The 18,043-nt window shown below is 36.1% G+C and overlaps 1 protein-coding gene across 9 annotated transcripts in view; it reads left to right on the top strand.

Moving 5' to 3' along the window:
• Positions 1–18,043, top strand: part of dmd (dystrophin) — a 721,300-nt gene that overhangs the window by 193,044 nt on the left and 510,213 nt on the right. For all 9 annotated transcript variants that reach the window (XM_088914984.1, XM_088914986.1, XM_088914981.1 and 6 more), the window contains exons 3-7: positions 8,827–8,919; positions 9,564–9,641; positions 11,093–11,185; positions 12,374–12,546; positions 15,592–15,710. In XM_088914984.1, the coding sequence (XP_088771110.1) occupies positions 8,827–8,919; positions 9,564–9,641; positions 11,093–11,185; positions 12,374–12,546; positions 15,592–15,710 (556 nt within the window). The remainder of the gene's footprint in view (positions 1–8,826; positions 8,920–9,563; positions 9,642–11,092; positions 11,186–12,373; positions 12,547–15,591; positions 15,711–18,043) is intronic.

Genomic DNA, 18,043 nt, shown 5'->3' with positions numbered 1-18,043 from the left:
GAATACGGTATTTCTTTCCTGTTTACCAAGGAAGAACCTGACAGCATATCTTGGGCTGAATGAAGTTCTCTATTAAACAGTATTGGCATAGTAAAGACAGAAATGTTATAGGTATTAAGGATGTAAATAGATCTTTGTGGACTGATGGTATCCTACCAACTTTGCTTGAGGAAAAAGATGCAATACGTAAGCCCACAGCACAACCCTTTCAACAGTCACTCATAAGAAAGAAGGGTTACAAACCTTGAGACGAGACAAGGCCATTCTACCCATCTAGCCTGTTTTGTGGAGTGATTTAAGGATTTTTCTTGAAAGAAGCCAGGGTGTCAGCTTCAACAACATGGCTGGGAAGCTTGTTCTATATTCAATTACTCCTTGTTTAAAAGTGCCAGCTTTTATTGGTTTTAAATAGATTTTAGAATCCACTTTAGGATTTTAGATCCACTTTAGGATTTTGAATACTTGAATCAGGTAGCCTCTTCTGCATTCAAGACAAAAAAGAGCTATTTTAGCCTTGAAAAAAAAACTTGGAAAACAATCATAATTTAAACCTGGGATTTTTTTTGCCTGTACTGTATGAGTATTTTGTCCAGACACAGTTACAGTAATATTCTTAAGGTATGATATGATATGAACTGCATAATATAAAACACTTTAATTATACAACAATAACATTTACTAGGAGCATTTAGACTGGAGATTTCTTATACAACAGTCTTTTAAAATGCTATGCCTCTTTCCTGCTTTAATTATTTAGCATTCAGTTTGATATTCGAACTTTTAATTCCTAGACTGCTTATTTTAAAAGGAGAATTATACCTTTCTTACAGAACTGCAGATAGATTGATGTGGATTCTGGAGGGTTATTTGCCTTTTGTTCCCATTTAAGTATTAGATTAATGTACGACTGCAGATATAGCAGCTGTACAGCTTGAAATTCTGTACCTTAACGATTCAGTATAACTTTTTAAAAGCCCCTTGCTTAGATAAATGAAAATATGCATATTTTAACAAACAATATACACTGTTCTCTAGTAATTAAAACTTTGCACAATTGTATAATTAGCAACCCCTTCCAAAACATAACATCTACTGCAGCAAAGGTATACAGTATATAACTATAGTTAACTGGAAGAAACACTTTTATGTGATATGATCTCTTGTACTGTACCATACATAAATAAAGTACTTTGTAGTATTGAAATTCTCATTTAGAAACTGCATAACCAATACACTTTTCTGTCAGGTCCAAATAAAATCCAGGTCCAAATCAAATCCAGTAGAAAATGGAGAGCAAATTTTCTCCACGTTTTTCAAAAAATAACTATCATTAGTAATAATGAGAAGAGACCTAGGATGTGTAAAGTAATTTGCAGTATGAAACTTTGGGCACAAGCAGGTGACGCAGGTGATACCACATAGTATGAAGTTCTCTTTTATCCTATTCCTCCTTGGAACCTTCCCCCAGCTCTTTGCTTCAGGAGGCACATTAAAATTCCCAGGTTTTATCTTGATCTGCTCCCTATTCAAAAGACAAGAATACGTACGTGCACAAAGACTTGATGTGAAAGAGTATCCAGTACTTTTGGAAAAAGCATGGAAAGAGAAACATTTAAAAATATGAAATTCTATCAAAAATAAATTCTGCGAGGTACATGGCTTCTGTGCAAATTGTACATTGCAGCAGCAAAGAATTCTGGCAGGTATAAAGGATGAATAATTGATGTGCGATTCTAACTCTACAAGCCAGGTGGTAACACTTGTTATAATTTTGCCATTGCTTTTGTGGCGCATTTTGGACATCTTGAAATATTCTTGCTCAGAAAGGTGAAATCTTCTGGGGTGTTCAGGGCAGATAAGTTTAATCTCTTGGCATGTAAGTAATGAGAGCTCTATATTAGAACAGTATGGCTTTAATTGCACAGAAATCCCTCATGAAACATACTGTATCTAGTGCTGAGTAGCAGAAGCCCATCTCACCCAATGCAACAAGAATCAGAGCACAACATCGTTTTTTGGTACATGAGATGTGATGCTATTCAAGACAACATAAGCATACTGCATGGTAATTACTGTTAAAATCATTGAGATAAAATGATCAGACAGTGGAAATTACAACAGAAATTTGGATGAGGGAGTCATTGATGCAAGAGCCAACTGTTCAAAATATTCAAGTGAGGTTTTTGTTTTTCAAACCACTCCTGCAGCATGTTGCTGTAAAACCACATTGTAGACATGATTTTGTCTGACAGACTTAACCAGGTGAATTTCAAAGTTTTTTTGCTGCCTTAAATAATAAAGCTCTGTAAATGTTACTGCATATGCAGTATGTATTATGCATCTCAGAGTGAGTATCTGGACAAGTTGTTTTCCATTTCAAATATTAACAATTATAATGGTGCCAGCTACTCTTTGGAGAGGTGAAAATGTTAACATTTAAGAAATTGAAACAGGATTTTTTTTTCTAATAAATGGGCTGTCAGCCCATTTGCAGCTTGGTATCCTCAAACCTCAAACTTGCCGATCTAATGAGTGTGAAACAGCTGTCTTTGGCTGCTAATGTGACTTCATACAGTATACTGTACATACAGTAAAAGATGGAATGTGAAGTCTCTGCTGGCAGTACTCCCCTCTTTAGAGTTGTGAAGGGGTAAGAGCTAAATAATATACATTTTCATGTTTCACAGTACAGTAAGCATAGATATAAGAAATGAACATACTGTACATCACAGCCTTTACGTGAAGTCACTTCCACTGAAATAATTTTAAAATAGCTGGTTTAGTATTATTATGGCAGCTGTTAACTGAAATTATGTTGTTCTTTCTCTCCTTTGAATTCTGGAGAAAGCTTTTATTTCATCATAACAGGAAAATTAGCTTTATTGTTAATTTTTTTTGGCAGACACCCACGGAATAAGTTGCATTTTAAAGACATTTCTTCTTTGTTCACGGCTAGACAGTATCTTGGCATGAGGGAAAATGTTGATCAAATTTAATCCTTTAAATTCAAATTCAATAATACACAAGTTTCTCTCGTAGCTGTACATTGTACAGTACTTGTGTCTTTAGGTGCCAAAGCAAAAAAAACACCTTTCAGAGTAACTCTCCTCATGAAAAGACAGCAGTGCTCTCTGTGTTGTCATCTTGATTCTTGATCTGTCGGACTCATTCTTTTGGGATGTGAGTGGTCTGGTGTTTGTAAAAAAAAAACATTGCAGAGCATTTTACAGTACTTAACAGATCTGAATAGCACACTGGTTAGTTTTTACCGGTAAATGTAAATTTATCTACAATTACTTTATTAGAGATGTGTTTTACAATGTCTTTCTGAATGATAGTTGACTAAAGGAGAATGGACTTTAATGCTCAATTACAAAAACATGTTACGTGGGGCGCTATCTGCTTGGAGTTTATACTGTATATTATCCCCGTGTTCACATAGGTTTCCTCCTGGTGCACTGGATTCCTCCCATAGTACAAAAGACATACGGGTAGGTTGTGTTCTGGGAAAAGTGGTCCAGGTGTGAGTATGCACATTTGTGTCTGTGTGAGCCCCGCGATGGACTGGTGTCCCTTCCAAAGTGTACCCTGCCTCGTGCCTGTTGCTTACCATGATATCTTCCAGCTCTCCAGTGAGACTCAATTGGATAAAGCAGTTAGAAAATGGAAAGATGAAGAATGTGAGCAGTTTTTAATGATTTAAAGAGCTGCCTCAGCTCACAGCTGAAAAGCTGTGGCTTTAAATTATTGTTTGTTGTTTGAATGGATGCATCTGGAATTGGACTGGGTATTGTTTTAGCATGGTGGGGAAAAAAGAGTGGAGAGGCCTATTGACTGTTTGAAAGGAAGATCATTAAAGTGGGAGATATTTTGTGATTGTATGTTATTTGAATGGGGTTTGGAAAACCTTTGTCCTAATGACAGGTTGTAGAACGCTAACAGCTGGGTCAGTCTCCACTGTGGTCTTTCATTGTGCATCACTGAGCCGGACACTTGAATCCTTGGTATTGTTCTTTATCGCCATTCAAGGGCGGCAAGGGCAAGTACAAGTGCCAGGGTGATGGTACAGCTGTAAAAAGACTGTAGTCATTATATTTTTGTGATTACGCGCTTTAAAAGCCAGTAAATGATTCTGCTGTTCTATTTAATGTATAATTCTTTGGATAGTTCATTTTTATCTGTGAGTTTTGTTTCTTTGAAGGCATTATTAAGTCAGGAACCAAGTGACAGCTTGGAGATAACTTGCTCTGCTGCCAGTAAGAGTGCATCTTTCTTCCTGTGCTAAACCTGTTTGCAGTGTGATAAACTGAAGGTGGCTCTCATAGTTTTGGAAGAAAGTGGATGTGGACCTCATACTGTACATGTAGCTGCCATGGTTCTGTTAGGTTGGATGTAACAGTACAGTAACAAGTTGATTAATAATTGCAATTCCAAAAGTGTGTCTGGAGAGGGTAGAAAAAGACAAGCAATTCTGAATTTAAAATTGAAACATTTTTTTTTTTACTTTGGATGAATATTCTTGTTCTTGTAATGAATTTTGCCTTTACTCTGACAATAAATTTCACTTACATATTTAACTATTTTTTAAATGATTCGTTTGGCTATAAATGTAGTTCCTTAGAAGTAATCTTATCAATTTAAGTATTTGCTGTTGGTAAAAAAACACTGGTTTCTTGAACTCCATGGGCACCTATAAAACTACAGAAATACAAATTCACATTCATTTCACTAGAAATCGAAACTACTGTAGAATTTATAAGAGATATCATTGTAAAATAACTAAAGTTACCATATTTTGTAACTTTACCTATTGGATAAAACATAGCGTATCAATAGTTCTAACTGTGGTTGTAGAAAAGTTTATTTAATAAAATTTAACAAGTGAATACATTTAATGATCTGAGAGTTGGAGTGTTGTTGGCTCGGTGATAAAAAATGTAGAAATATAAAACAGGTTAAAGACAAGAGGGCTTATTATTTCTTATTTCTTGCTCATTTGGTTGCCAGTAGCTTAGTGTTCTAAGAATTCTTTGTATTTCTTTTATTAATCATTTCTTCATAGACTCTTCCATCACATGTCCTGGAAGGTGGGTCAAGACTTCCACAATCGTCTGCCTAAAGAAAGCTCTCCTGTTTTTTTGCACTTAATTACCACTTTATATTTTGTGTTGAAAACTCATACTGTGGCGATTGCCCTCAGGCCTCCCTTTCAAACAAAATTTTAATCTCGGTGGGTTCTTTTTTACCAATTAAAATGTATAAATTAGAATTCTTCATTGGATTGAAAAGGTCATGCAACATTCATTGTTTAGCAGGTGCTGCCTTTCACAAGCTATAGCTCACTTTGATGTCCAGATACAGTGTAACTGTGAAGTTGGTTTATGCTGTGATTCAAGAATGAGAACTCTTGTTCACTGATTTGATGTAGAATGACCATCTTTGAACTGAAGTGATATTATTCGTTTTAGTTTAAGTTAAAAAAAAAGCGATGAAGACTTTCCTACCTTCATAAAGTTGTAAGATCGTTTGCCACTTTCTGTTTTAATTCAAGACAAAATTTTGAAAGCCATTAAAAATTGGGTAAATTCAGTTAATTGTACAAACATTTATAACGATTTAAATAAGCACAGTATGGAACAGTTCTTAAATCCAGAACACTTTCCTCTTTATTTTTCTTGTCTGTGAATAATGTACAGTATTAAATATTAATCAATGGAAGAGCAGTAGCTTATCAGAGGAGGTATAAAATAAAGGCATCAGATAGCTAATTATCTTTACTCCCTCATACATACTGTATGAAACTTTTCCTCTTTCTGTGGTTAAGATGTTTCTTCAAGCATTTATTTAATTTATATATTTTGTTATATGGAAATTGTACAGTATATATGTAAAATTGAATTCTGATGTGTTTTACAAAATGTTTTCAGACAAAACTAACCTTTTAGATACTGAGTTTACCAATTAAGACCTTCTGATGTCATTGTATTAATCACTTATCTTTACTGTCACTTCATATCTTTAGAATTTAGGGCATGATGAGTTGCATGAATCCTTTAAAAAGGATGTGCTGTATCACCAGTTGGTTGAGTGTCCTGATTAAGTTAAATATGAGGGCTGCCCAGAAATTAGTACCCCACTTTTTTCTTGGTTGAAAGCTGTTTGATGACTCTATAGTCGACGAAATACTGTAGGAGTGGTTTGCACCTCAGAAACAAGAAGAAGGAAAGTTAAATCTTACAGCAGAGAAAACATTTTTTTTTTTAAATGTGGGGCATTACTCTGTGGCCACTCTTGACATTTGGCATGCTACAACATTGATGTAATCTAAAAATTAATGTACTGTATCTTACCCCTCACCCTTTTGAAATAGTTTTCTGGCCACAGGAAGGGACTGTATATTTACATACTTTCATACATTTAAAGTTCTGTAAATAATGCAATAGGTGTACAAATTGCAGAAGTGTTTCAGATTTTTTTCTCAGAGAAAAAATTCTCTCTGTGGAATTTGTGAAAACCTTTTTACAACAGCGGGTTTTCTTAAACTCTTTGGTGAAACACAGCTTAAAATGTAGATTGCCTTTTTAAATGTCCCTTTCCTTAGGCAATTGCTATAAACATTTTCCCTTGTATATTTCATGAAAATTACAATAATAAAGGCAGTAATGGAAATTCTTTTGTCATTTACTTTGAAGCTTCATTAGAATTGTATTTTCCTTTTCTGACAGCAAAAAGCTCAGGAAATAATGAACCGGATAATTCAATTTAGTGGCTTTTTTGTTGTTGTTCCTTTATTCCTAGTGTTTGAAATCCCATAATACTGTTCTCATTAAAAAATATTAATAAGACCCTCTGCACCCTTCTATTATAGATCAGATCAGTATCACCACTGAAAGAGCAAATACAGGGCCTGTGAGTTACAGAACACACATCTAGAATCTGCTGTATACTACAGGGAATGGTTAGATTTCAAATCTCTGTCCAGTGGATTTACGTTTGAACATGGCTCATAAACAGCATTGTGCACATCTTGGCCATTTGAAGGAATTGATTTGTCAATTGATTTCATGTGGATTAGAGGTCTTCAGGATATGTTTGATCTTAGTGCATTTACTATAGGAGAAACTACTGTAAATCCAGAGGTGTCTGTTTCTACTGACATTTTTATGGGATATTGTAATGTGTAACTTTTTCAATCTAGAATACAATAACATCTTTCTAACATTGACCAAACTGACTCACCATGCTTTAATATTATACAGTCCTTCTGGCACAGAAAATGTCACAGCCATGCTGTGATTTCTGCATGTTCCATCACTTGACTTACAGTAAATGGATATTTTGCTGCAGCGTGACATGTAAATTACACTGATCAGCTCCGAAACACCCCTGTGCACTTTACCCATTCAGAGACAGATCTCCAGTTGAACATGCTGTTTGTGAATGTAAAGCATATTATTTGTTACTGAATCTCAGAAGTCATCTCAAACTTTGACATCATCTTGGGTTCATTCTAACTGCATAATGTTGGCAGTAGCCTCAAATACTGTATGACAATTTCTGTGGGCTTGTCTATCCTTACTATATACATTATGCAGGGAAACAAGACCGCATTGGGACAGCATTTAGTTTTATAAACTCTAGATTCATGCACAGATTGCATTTATTTGAGCTTAAAAGGAATATAATATACTGTATTTTAATGTTCTAGAGTAGATAATGTAAAATAATCAGAAACTATTGATGGTTTTAATAACACTTTGTGATGCCTGGCAGATGCTACTCCAAGGAGTGTGTTTCCCTATTATACACAGCAAAGAGTGTGGTGCAATCTATAGGAAGTATTGCTTAGTTTTACTGTCTGGCAGTCTAGTCTAGTATGATTATGGATGGTACTGTATGTGTGTGTTTGATGGAAGGAGTGGTTAAAACTTGCGGAATGCTTGAATGGCAGCTCACAGGAATCTGAAAATCCAAGCAGAGTAGTGGAATAGGCAATTAAGACTTCATTGCAAATGGTAAGGCCAGGCACTGCGTTCATGCTGAGAGAGGTCAGAGGCAAGCATGGTTTGGGGTTTTGGGTAACAGCTGTACCAAAAATAATGCTGTAGTAAAAAAGGACATTATGCAGTACATTTCTATGTATTTATAGAAATTTCTGTTAATCATTTTATTATATATTGGTCTGCTCTTTTTTACCATATGTAGTATTTACCTATTTTTCTCTTTTTTTCTGGCTTTCATATGCTAGTTGTATTAGTTTTTTATACATTAACGTATGTGCCACTACATTAAAAGAGAAAATAAAACCTTTATTAAAAAGGAACGACAATACCTTTTTTCTTTACTACAAGGTGCTTCATACCACTGATGGTGATTTATGGTTGATATCTAAAAGTACATCTTAAAATATAGTTTTAGAATTTTGAAAGGATTGTATTCTTTGGTTTCCTTAAGACCTATGGACACAAAAATAGATGTATTAATGCATTTGTTCTATGTCAAGAACACACAACTTATCAGATATTTCCTACTCTTGTTTTGGGAAGACTTGCTCTCCCTTATGGCTCAGAAAAAAGAGCTAGAACATAATAATGAAAGATGAGTTACCTGAGGGAGTTTCTTATCCTGGGTTTTTGCAAAACGATATGCTCCTTCTGCACACAGAAGTTGGAGATGTGGGTGGGCTGTTGAATTCTGCACAGATAATTATTTCAAGAAATAATTCACAGTATAAGATCGATGGATAGTCCTCAGTGTTTGGGTTTGAGCACCACATGACTCCAGCATTAAAGACCACCTGGAATCTCACTAATTTCCCCTTCTCAGGCTGGAAAACCTCCAATTGAAGACCTCTTCACTGACCTTCGAGATGGGAGGCGACTCCTGGAGCTCCTCGAGGGCCTAGCAGGCCATGAACTAGTGAGTCATTGCTGTTTCTTGCCATTTTCCATTATTGATACCTCTTAAGTAAGTTCAAAGATTCTATCCCAGTTACTTTAAACTTCAGAGTCTTAAGGCTTAATCTCTGTATATTGAGTAGGACCCATTTGCTCCACTGTGGAATGTTTGTAATACTTGATGTTGTGAGGATGCTGGTTGTGTGGAGGACGCTGGTTGTCTGGAGGATGCTGTTGTGTGACTAGTGTGATAAGTATGTGAGCGAATATTTGGCACAAGATGATTCTGTTGTTCCCCAGAAGCAGAAAATGGATTGTAACTGTTGTTTGTCTGTCCTGGTATCTGTAGAGCCTTTATGTACTAGGTTTCTAGACATGCTGGGTTTGACATAGACATAACATGTATTAATTGATACTGTTTGTGAGACTTTAAAAGCTTGATGGATAAATTTAGCTTAAATATGAATTGATTGTAATAAAAAAATAAATTTAAAATATTTGTGAATGACTATGCAATACTATACAGTAGGTCCTTTAATTTTATTTTCAGTTGAATTCAACTTCACAAATAGATCTTTTTCTTTTCTGTTTTGTAAAATCTACAGTTTCAATTTGAAATTTACACTTGAATTTACTAAACTTTTGACTAATTGTGTTTATTTAAAGGCTAAAGAAAAGGGCTTTACTAGGGTCCACGCGCTCAACAATGTCAACAGAGCATTACAGATTCTTCAGAAAAATAACGTAAGTATGAATTGTGGAAGGATCTTAGAAAATAGGTGGGCCTGGACCAACACTCACACCAAAAACCCAGCTTTAAGGTATTAAAACACCCACATGCAGTCCAGGGAAAACAAGAACTCCAAAACAAGCCCATAAAACAAAAGCCTAAGCTCTTCCTTGAGCTCCTGCAAAATGACTTGCAGGTCTTAATTATCATATCCAGGGCAACTACACTGCTTTCAGGCTGCAAACTACAAAGTCATTCTCAAAACAGTCTCGCAGACTCGACCAGACCAGAGTCGCTTGCTCCAAGACTCTTCACAAACACTTCCAAACTTCTGTTCCCCCTCCAGCACAAGGCATCCACTCCCCCCAGACTGACGCTGGATGCTTCCACTTCCTGTTATTTTTATAGAGTCACCTGACCAATTAGCTTCCTCCACGTGGTCAGGTGACTAGGCAGCAGCTCATCCCTAGGGAATCTGTGGAATGTGATCCTTATCGGGCCTGTGCTCTTCACAGAACATACAGTAGAAATTTAGCCATAATGTGAAGAATCGCAATGAGCAGCTGCAACATACAGTATGTCCTACTGCAGGTGATTGCACAGGTGATAATCATTGTCACATGTTGATTGCATATCCTGAGGTATAACAAGTTTTGTAAATTAAATAACTAAAATAGTAGAATTGATTTTATACTTTCTATTTTATTCATTTTATTTACCCCCTCCCCCACAAATAATTATTTTAACTGTTGATTTTTCAAATTGTAAGCCATTTATTTAATTAAAACTAATCTTATCCTTTTTAGTTGTTGGCAAAAAATGACCTTGATACATTATATTGTAAAATTATAAATCCAGCTTTTTTTGCAATTTGGACTGAGACAATATTAGATCATCTTAGTTTGGGGACATTCATGTTTAAAATTAAAAGTAAAGTGGATTTTCAACAAGTTTGGACTAATGCTGCAAATGTTATAACAAACATCCAATTAAACATAGATTATATTGTAATCGTTCTTATAAAAATGTTTATTTCTGCATATTGTTTTAAATAGTGATTATATACTGTATGTAGGAATCAGCTAATTTTATAAAACTAGATAGAATATTAATTTATTTGTTTTTGAGTTTTTGTTTTTTAATCTTTTTGTACAGTATGTGGTCCATACAAAAAGATTGGCTTTCCATTTTATTATGTGTAATATGTACATTTTACATGTGTCAATGAAATGTGCAGTAATTCTGGCATAATTCCTAGAGTAAAATGTCTGATTGTGATCTGAAAATGTCAGAAATAAAATAGATTAAATTCATTTCATTTAGATGAATTAATAAATAAATATGTTGGCATTTTAAGAAGGCAAATAATGCCAGAAAATATTAAGCTGACAAGAGTTTCTGTTATATCGAAAGCAAAGATGCAATGCTGTGGTACATTATTATGGTACTGCTGCTTTTCCTGCAGGTTGAACTGGTGAACATCGGGGGGGCAGATATTGTCGATGGAAATCATAAACTGACCCTGGGCTTGATCTGGAGTATCATCCTCCACTGGCAGGTGAGACACAAAGGCTTCCTAAACACCAAGGCATAACGATTGGGGAATGAGCTTAACGAAGTAGAATAAAGTGTTAATGAAGTAGAATGAAGTGTTAATGAAGTAGAATGCTTTCCATGTAAGAGATAGTTAAATTGTGTACACATGTCTATATCAGCAGGGATACACTATAACCAAAATTCCCCCATCGGGCCTTGATGATTGGAAGTGAGTCTTACTGTTGTTAGTCCTCTGCAGTTTTAATTAGTCTGAGTTCAGCATGTTAAAAAGGTCAGGGACAAAAGCCGATGGTTATTCACTCAGATACTTTTAAATCCTCCACTCTGGACCTGGCTCTCTTGTGGTTCCACCCTTCCAAGCATCTTTACAAAGCCACCATTAACACTGAGCATAGCAAAGTTCTGTTAATGTTTTGTTTCATATGATCATTTCGCCTAGTTGCTTTGTGATAATTTCTACAGTTTTAAAAATACAGATTTTATTAAACTGTGAAATTGATTTTATTAGTTCACTGATGCCAGAACGCAATACAGTCCATAAGAAGGAATATAGGTATGAAGGTATGAATCTTGAAAACTAACAGATGGCCAGAAGGTCAATGCAATGTCTTACATGCTTGATCACAATTGTCATTGTTTCTTTTCACTTAAGTAATATACGGTAATTTTAAGAGTTTTATGTTGCCTAGTAGTTCTGGCTAGCAAAACAAAACCGTCTGGAAATTTACACCTTTATTTCATACGAGTTCTGTTTTTTTTAATCTAAGGGTTACAATGATGCCTATTTAAAGAAAATGGCTTTACGATTTTTGTTGCAAGTTTGCAAGTTTTTTTAGCATTCTGTAATTTCATGTTTTGTCTTTATAAATGTAGGAATTTGTCAACTATTTTTCACAGAGGGTCACAGTACCCTGAGGCCTAACTCGACTAGCATAAGGGAACAGAAAAAAAAAATGTGGAATGGATGCCAGTCCATTTCAGGGCATAAAAACACACACTCACACGTGCAGGGGCTATTCGGATTTGCCAGTTCACCTGCATAGCGTAACTCTGAATTGTGGGAGGAAACTGGAGCATCTGAGACAGCCAGATGGAATTTGACATGCAATACCACATAGCCCCATTTTTATTTCTAAGGGCATCTGCTGTGACTGTGGCTTAAAAAAAACGGAACGTGTCTTGCTTTCAGGTAAAGGATGTAATGAAGAACATCATGGCTGGACTGCAGCAGACAAATAGCGAGAAGATACTGCTCAGCTGGGTGCGCCAGTCAACCCGTGACTACCAACAAGTCAATGTTGTCAACTTCACCAACAGCTGGTCAGATGGGCTGGCGTTTAATGCGCTTATACATAGCCACAGGTAAAAAAAGAATAATATACTGTAAGAGCCCCACACAAAATATGACCTATCATTCATTATTCTTTACAGCACCCTTTGCAACAGTTTGCCACGGATTTCCCCCTGAAAGGTTTAAACTTACTAATTTTTGTCAAAGCGGTTTTTGCACATTCTGCTGCCAAAGGTTAGTGTACATAATCACACATACAGTATGTAATATCCCCCTTGTTAAGGGACCACATATTTTAACAGTCCTCCTGCAAATAGTGTAGTTGGCTGGAAGATCAGACAACATTCAAACAATTTAATGTTACAGCAGGCAGCATAAACTACAAAGCAGCCAATTAGGCTGACATTCTAGTTGTTACATTTATGAATACACATGAATTATTAAAGGTTCTCAGCAGACACAAAGGCGCAATATGTTCTGTTTAAGAATATATAATATATAGCAGGGCTTTCAGTCTGAGCAAAGCTGTAATAGACTTCCCACTATCACTGTAAATGTAGACATTATTGTTCCTTGTTTAGCATGAACAATTCTGGAAACCAATGTGATTTCACAGCACAGGAAACATTAAGTGTTAAGAAGCAGAGAGACTGAGCCTTTTTATAGCTTGTTTCAGAAGGTTAACTAATATGCTATTTAGAGTTACTGAAAGCTTTAAAAAAAACTACAATTTAATGCCATACTGCTAATACATGAACTTTAATAGAAAAAGGAAAAATCCATACCAAAGGGTGATACTCACAAATAAAAAAAGTCCTTTAATTACCCAGCACAGTATTTAGGTATCGTGTATGTCTGCCTTGTCCATGTGTATTAAAAAGGTGACCAGGGCATGTAGAATTTTGTGGTATGGAGGGTACCTGTTTCTCGGGTTATATGCTCCCTAGCCCAAACTTGCCTAGTTTCATGTTGAGTGAGTTTTGATTTCTTTAGACTACTCTGTTTTCCATCAGTGTAACGTTGCTGAGTTAAGGTTGTTGCTCTGTCTGACCAATGCTGAAATGTACTGAAGATAGATGCTATTATTTAATCATCGTTGTATTTCTGCACTGTAGCTCCTTGCTGCAGTATATGCTGAGATACTAAGACTTCAGTGTGTCCTGAACTCCATATTTTAAGTGTTACCTGAAGCTCTAATCTCTAAGGCATCATATCACACCTGCCCTATATACATTTTACTGTCTCCATGTGGTATTCAAGGTGGTCTTTAAGATTCACCAGTTCATGAGTTCTTCTTGCTTCTCTTACAGCACTTTGTTTTATGACAGCACTTACTGTATACAGTATGTAAAATGTAGTAGTTCAAATGTGAAAAAGGAATAGTTGTTTTAATCGTGGTAGCAGTAGAAATGCAATAGTAGTCATCTTACTTAGGAAGTATTCAGAGAGGGATACTCTCCTGGGGTGAGACTCAGGGGAGTGTATTTCTCAAAACAGTCTTTGCCAGAACTATGACCACAAAAGGCAGCCCCTACATACTGGCCATCTACTGTATATATTAGTCAGTCTGTCAAAACAGAGTCATTGATCTGTATCATTCGTAATAGAGAACAGAAAGTCTAAAATGCTGTAGTTAATAATATCTTTCAATGTGCATCGGAACTGAAAGAAGCTTTCTGACAGCAGCTTGAGATCAATTAAATAGTTCAGAGTGCTGCCTTTCAAGATGTTGTCAGGCAGAGAAAAGACTGTCAATGTTCAAGACTTACCACCAAGGAAAAACATTAAAAATCGGTTTACAGTGGGCATGTCTGCTCAACCAGAACACATCTCTTCCATAGATTGGCACGACTAAATCAACAACAAAAAATCAGTTTTAAATCAGTTGAAGGAATTAATATTTTTTTAATCTGAACTCATGGGTTTTAGTAATACTGTCTTCCCCTTTCTATTTATAATTGTTTGAATTATGAAATCAAATTGTGAGCTAGTGACGTGGAGGTCTCTGAGCACGAAAGAATCTGAGATGATTATCAAAGAGTAGAGTGAAATGTTAGGTTTTCCAATAAAATGTGTATCTGTGAAATAAACAGCATTTCTGCTGACAGCATGAGAATCTGAGCCCTGAAAATGGTGACATTGAAATAATACTTTCCTTCACAGTGATTTTAATATGGTTTTCTAAATCCTGTCTCTTCCCGTCTTGAACTGTGCACAGTTCTAATACCCTTTCAAATCAAGATAGACAAAATAAAAACAATGATAGCCCCACCGCTGACAGCCAATTACATCTGCCAAAAAACCATGTTGACAGACTGTGAGTCTTTGCCCACTTTTTGCTGGATACTGTACCTGTGTACATCGTCACTGAGAGAGCCTGAACATGAACACTGGAAGATTCCGGAACATTAACGCTGAAAGTGAAGATATCAGTGCAAGCATATCTGATTCCTGAATTACCACACACAGTAACACAGTACATCATCTAAGAATGAATTGTTTCCAAGTATAAGATTCACCTGCCATGAATGGCTGCAGAATGCATGAAATCTAAATCTGAAGCAAGAAAATCTCTCATTCTGTGTTATCTGTGTGTATGTTCAGGCACAAACACAAATTTCTAACTCTGAAAGATGAAAATAGTTTTTTTTTTTTAATGTTACCCGTAATACAGTTTATACTAGAAAATCTCATTATTCGGAAACCACAATATTTTGTCAGGTAAAGAGAACAATCAGCTTGTCAGTGAAAAGATCAGTCATCTTATCAGGTGTCTTCTATACAGTACTCCAGCATCATGCTAGATGACATACCGTACTGTACTAAAGCAGGATTCGTGACTTATAAAAACTTACTTTTCTAAAACACAAGAATTAAAAATAGTTTTAATAATGCGTTTTCCATTACTACACATAAATCCTGTCTATGCCTTGACAACATCTTCAGGAACTCCTGTGGACTATGATTCAGTCTTGCCTCATGTAAGATTTGTTCTTGCTTTGGATCTGTGACGTTGCACTCCCTGGACCTCTATTTATAGGACCATAATTTCGGAAGAAATTAATGCAATCCATGGAGAGAGTTGATTGAATTAATGATCATGCCTCCTCATGCAGGCCTGACCTCTTTGAGTGGAACAGCGTACTGAAGCAGCAGTCTGCCATTGAGAAGCTGGACCATGCTTTCAGCACTGCCAAGCAACACCTGGGCATCGAGAGACTGCTGGATCCTGAGGGTAAGAGCTTTTGTTCCTTTGTATTCTCCTAAATACATTGCCGATGCTCAAGGCATGATGATTAAATACTAGAAACTGGCTTTCTAATTGGTGCAGGTTACAGTAAAATGAGTCCATGCATACTGGATTCCCTGAAGGACATAAATCCCCCAAAAGGAAATGCAATAGAGTGTGTTCCTAGGAGTTTCTAAGAATGAATTGTTACCAAGTACAATATTCATCTGCCATGAAATGCTGTAGAATAGAAAATAGAAAAGAAAAGAAAATCTCACACCCTATGCTTCTTTCGTTTAGGTTCAGGTACAAACACAAATGTTAAACTTTGAAAAATGAAAACAGTGTTTTTTTTGGTTTCTAATACAGTATAACCTTTCATACTAGCTTTGAAGGACAAGGGAAAAACTGCTGACTTTAACAATATGTGGAAGATGTACTGTTAGAATAATGTGCATTCTTTTGCCCTTGTGAAGGTTTGAGCAACATATTTTCTACTTGTGAATGAATAGATCCATTGTCTTTTTTGTTGATAATCCAGTATGTGCACAGTATATGCTATTGCACTCCGTAATGTCAGCTGTAGGGAGGTGGCCTGTATATTTCTAATCTAAGCACACAAAATGAGGCTACATCCCTGGTGTGCTTTAGAAGTAGCTTTATTGGCTTAGCAACACATTATATGGGTCATTTTAACAATTAATTGAACAGATTGTCATATATAGGGAATACATACAGTATTGTCACAAATGGGGGGTTACGAAACTGGTGAACATCAGGAATTGACCGAACGGTTTAGTCAATCAGTGAAATAATTATTCATAACCCCCAACTTGTACGTGATTTTAAATGATCTACCGGAGCGGCTGGTATAACTAGAGGCACGTTTATTCTTTATTCTCTGTCACAGCTTTGTTGAGAAGAGCAATAATCCAGGCACACTTGGTCAAAACAAACATTTATTACACTAAACTACACAAGACACAAAACATACAACATACAGCGTTACATTATATAAAGTATTTACAGACAAGGCGTTTCAGAGGCCTTACATTCAGGTCACCCAGAAAACCCCAGACTATTACTAAACACTAAACTCTTAATATGCCTACAGAGGCCACACAGGAGATGAGCTGCCTTCTAACTAAATACAAAGCAACCTGCAGTTAAATCTCTCTCTCTGCACCCTGGATGCCACAAAATAAATGGGAGCCTATATCTCTATCCATAAAATGCGCCCTAATTAGGAAAGACGTTTCTAACTGAGGTATCTTTTACCAAGGAAACCCAAGTTCCCTAAAAACACAGAAAAGCATGCTCTGATAAGGTTCAAATACTTAGCTCCAGGTTTGGTTTGGATGATCAAGAAGTAGTGTCTCTCGCTTGGCACAAGCTTCAAGTTCCAACTCATGCGGACTCCTCGACTTGTTTCTCCCTTCTTCCTCCCCTCTCTTTTCTGCTCTTCATCTTACATTGTCTCTTTCTGTGCTGCTCCTTGCCAATCATTAATCCACAACTTCCCTAGGTATACTAAGGTAAACATTACCATGGGACCCCCCAGACCTCAGCAAACATCCTCTCTCCTTTCAAGTTAGAAGAATTTACTCTTCCCAGTGTCACAAACGTATCCTAAAATCTAAGAGAAACCTCTCAAAGCTGTAAAAATATCATATCAGAAGTTTGTAACTATTAGAACAGTTTTTGCTTCTGCGAATTGGCCAACCTGACCAATATCACTCGACATGTAGACCCTGTTATTATAGACCCTCCTTGTGGACCACTAGAAGTGTCATTTTTCAAACCCTCTTGTTACCAAGGAAGGTATTTTTCCATCCAAATTATGCCAAATACAAAATGTTTTTGAAAATATTCTAGAATATTCACATTCTACATGTATTTACTACCCATATTTTATCAAGACAGACTGATGTTTTAATGGTAGTTCTCAAGCAGTCAGTAGATTTTTTTTTCCTTAATGAACAATGGCTGTATGAACAAGACATTATGTAAATTACAGTGTGCCATTGTCCCTAATTTGTAGTGCTCACAGGCCAATTGGTATATTTCTGTTACTGGGCATTCACTGCAGTTAACGAGGCAGTATAAATGGATAAGTATGGCCTCTTTCAAGCCATTTATTGACTCTGGTTGGATACATTTTAAAACTGCTTTTCCACCTGACTATTGTTTGGTTCTTCCCAAAGAGTCGTTATTCCATTGGAAATGTAAACAAATTCAAATGCTTCACAAATCTTGTAATAACACCACGCTTTTCTTAAAATTGTTTTCAGTTTTGAAACACTATGAAATTATGATGCATGAAATAAAGCTATACGGTG

This window comes from Atractosteus spatula, chromosome 4 (assembly GCF_055471065.1).
Source record: "Atractosteus spatula isolate fAtrSpa1 chromosome 4, fAtrSpa1.hap1, whole genome shotgun sequence".
Classification (NCBI taxonomy): Eukaryota; Metazoa; Chordata; class Actinopteri; order Semionotiformes; family Lepisosteidae; genus Atractosteus; species Atractosteus spatula.
The sequence above is the reverse complement of the archived record's forward strand: the minus strand, read 5'-3'. Positions and strand labels throughout refer to the sequence as shown.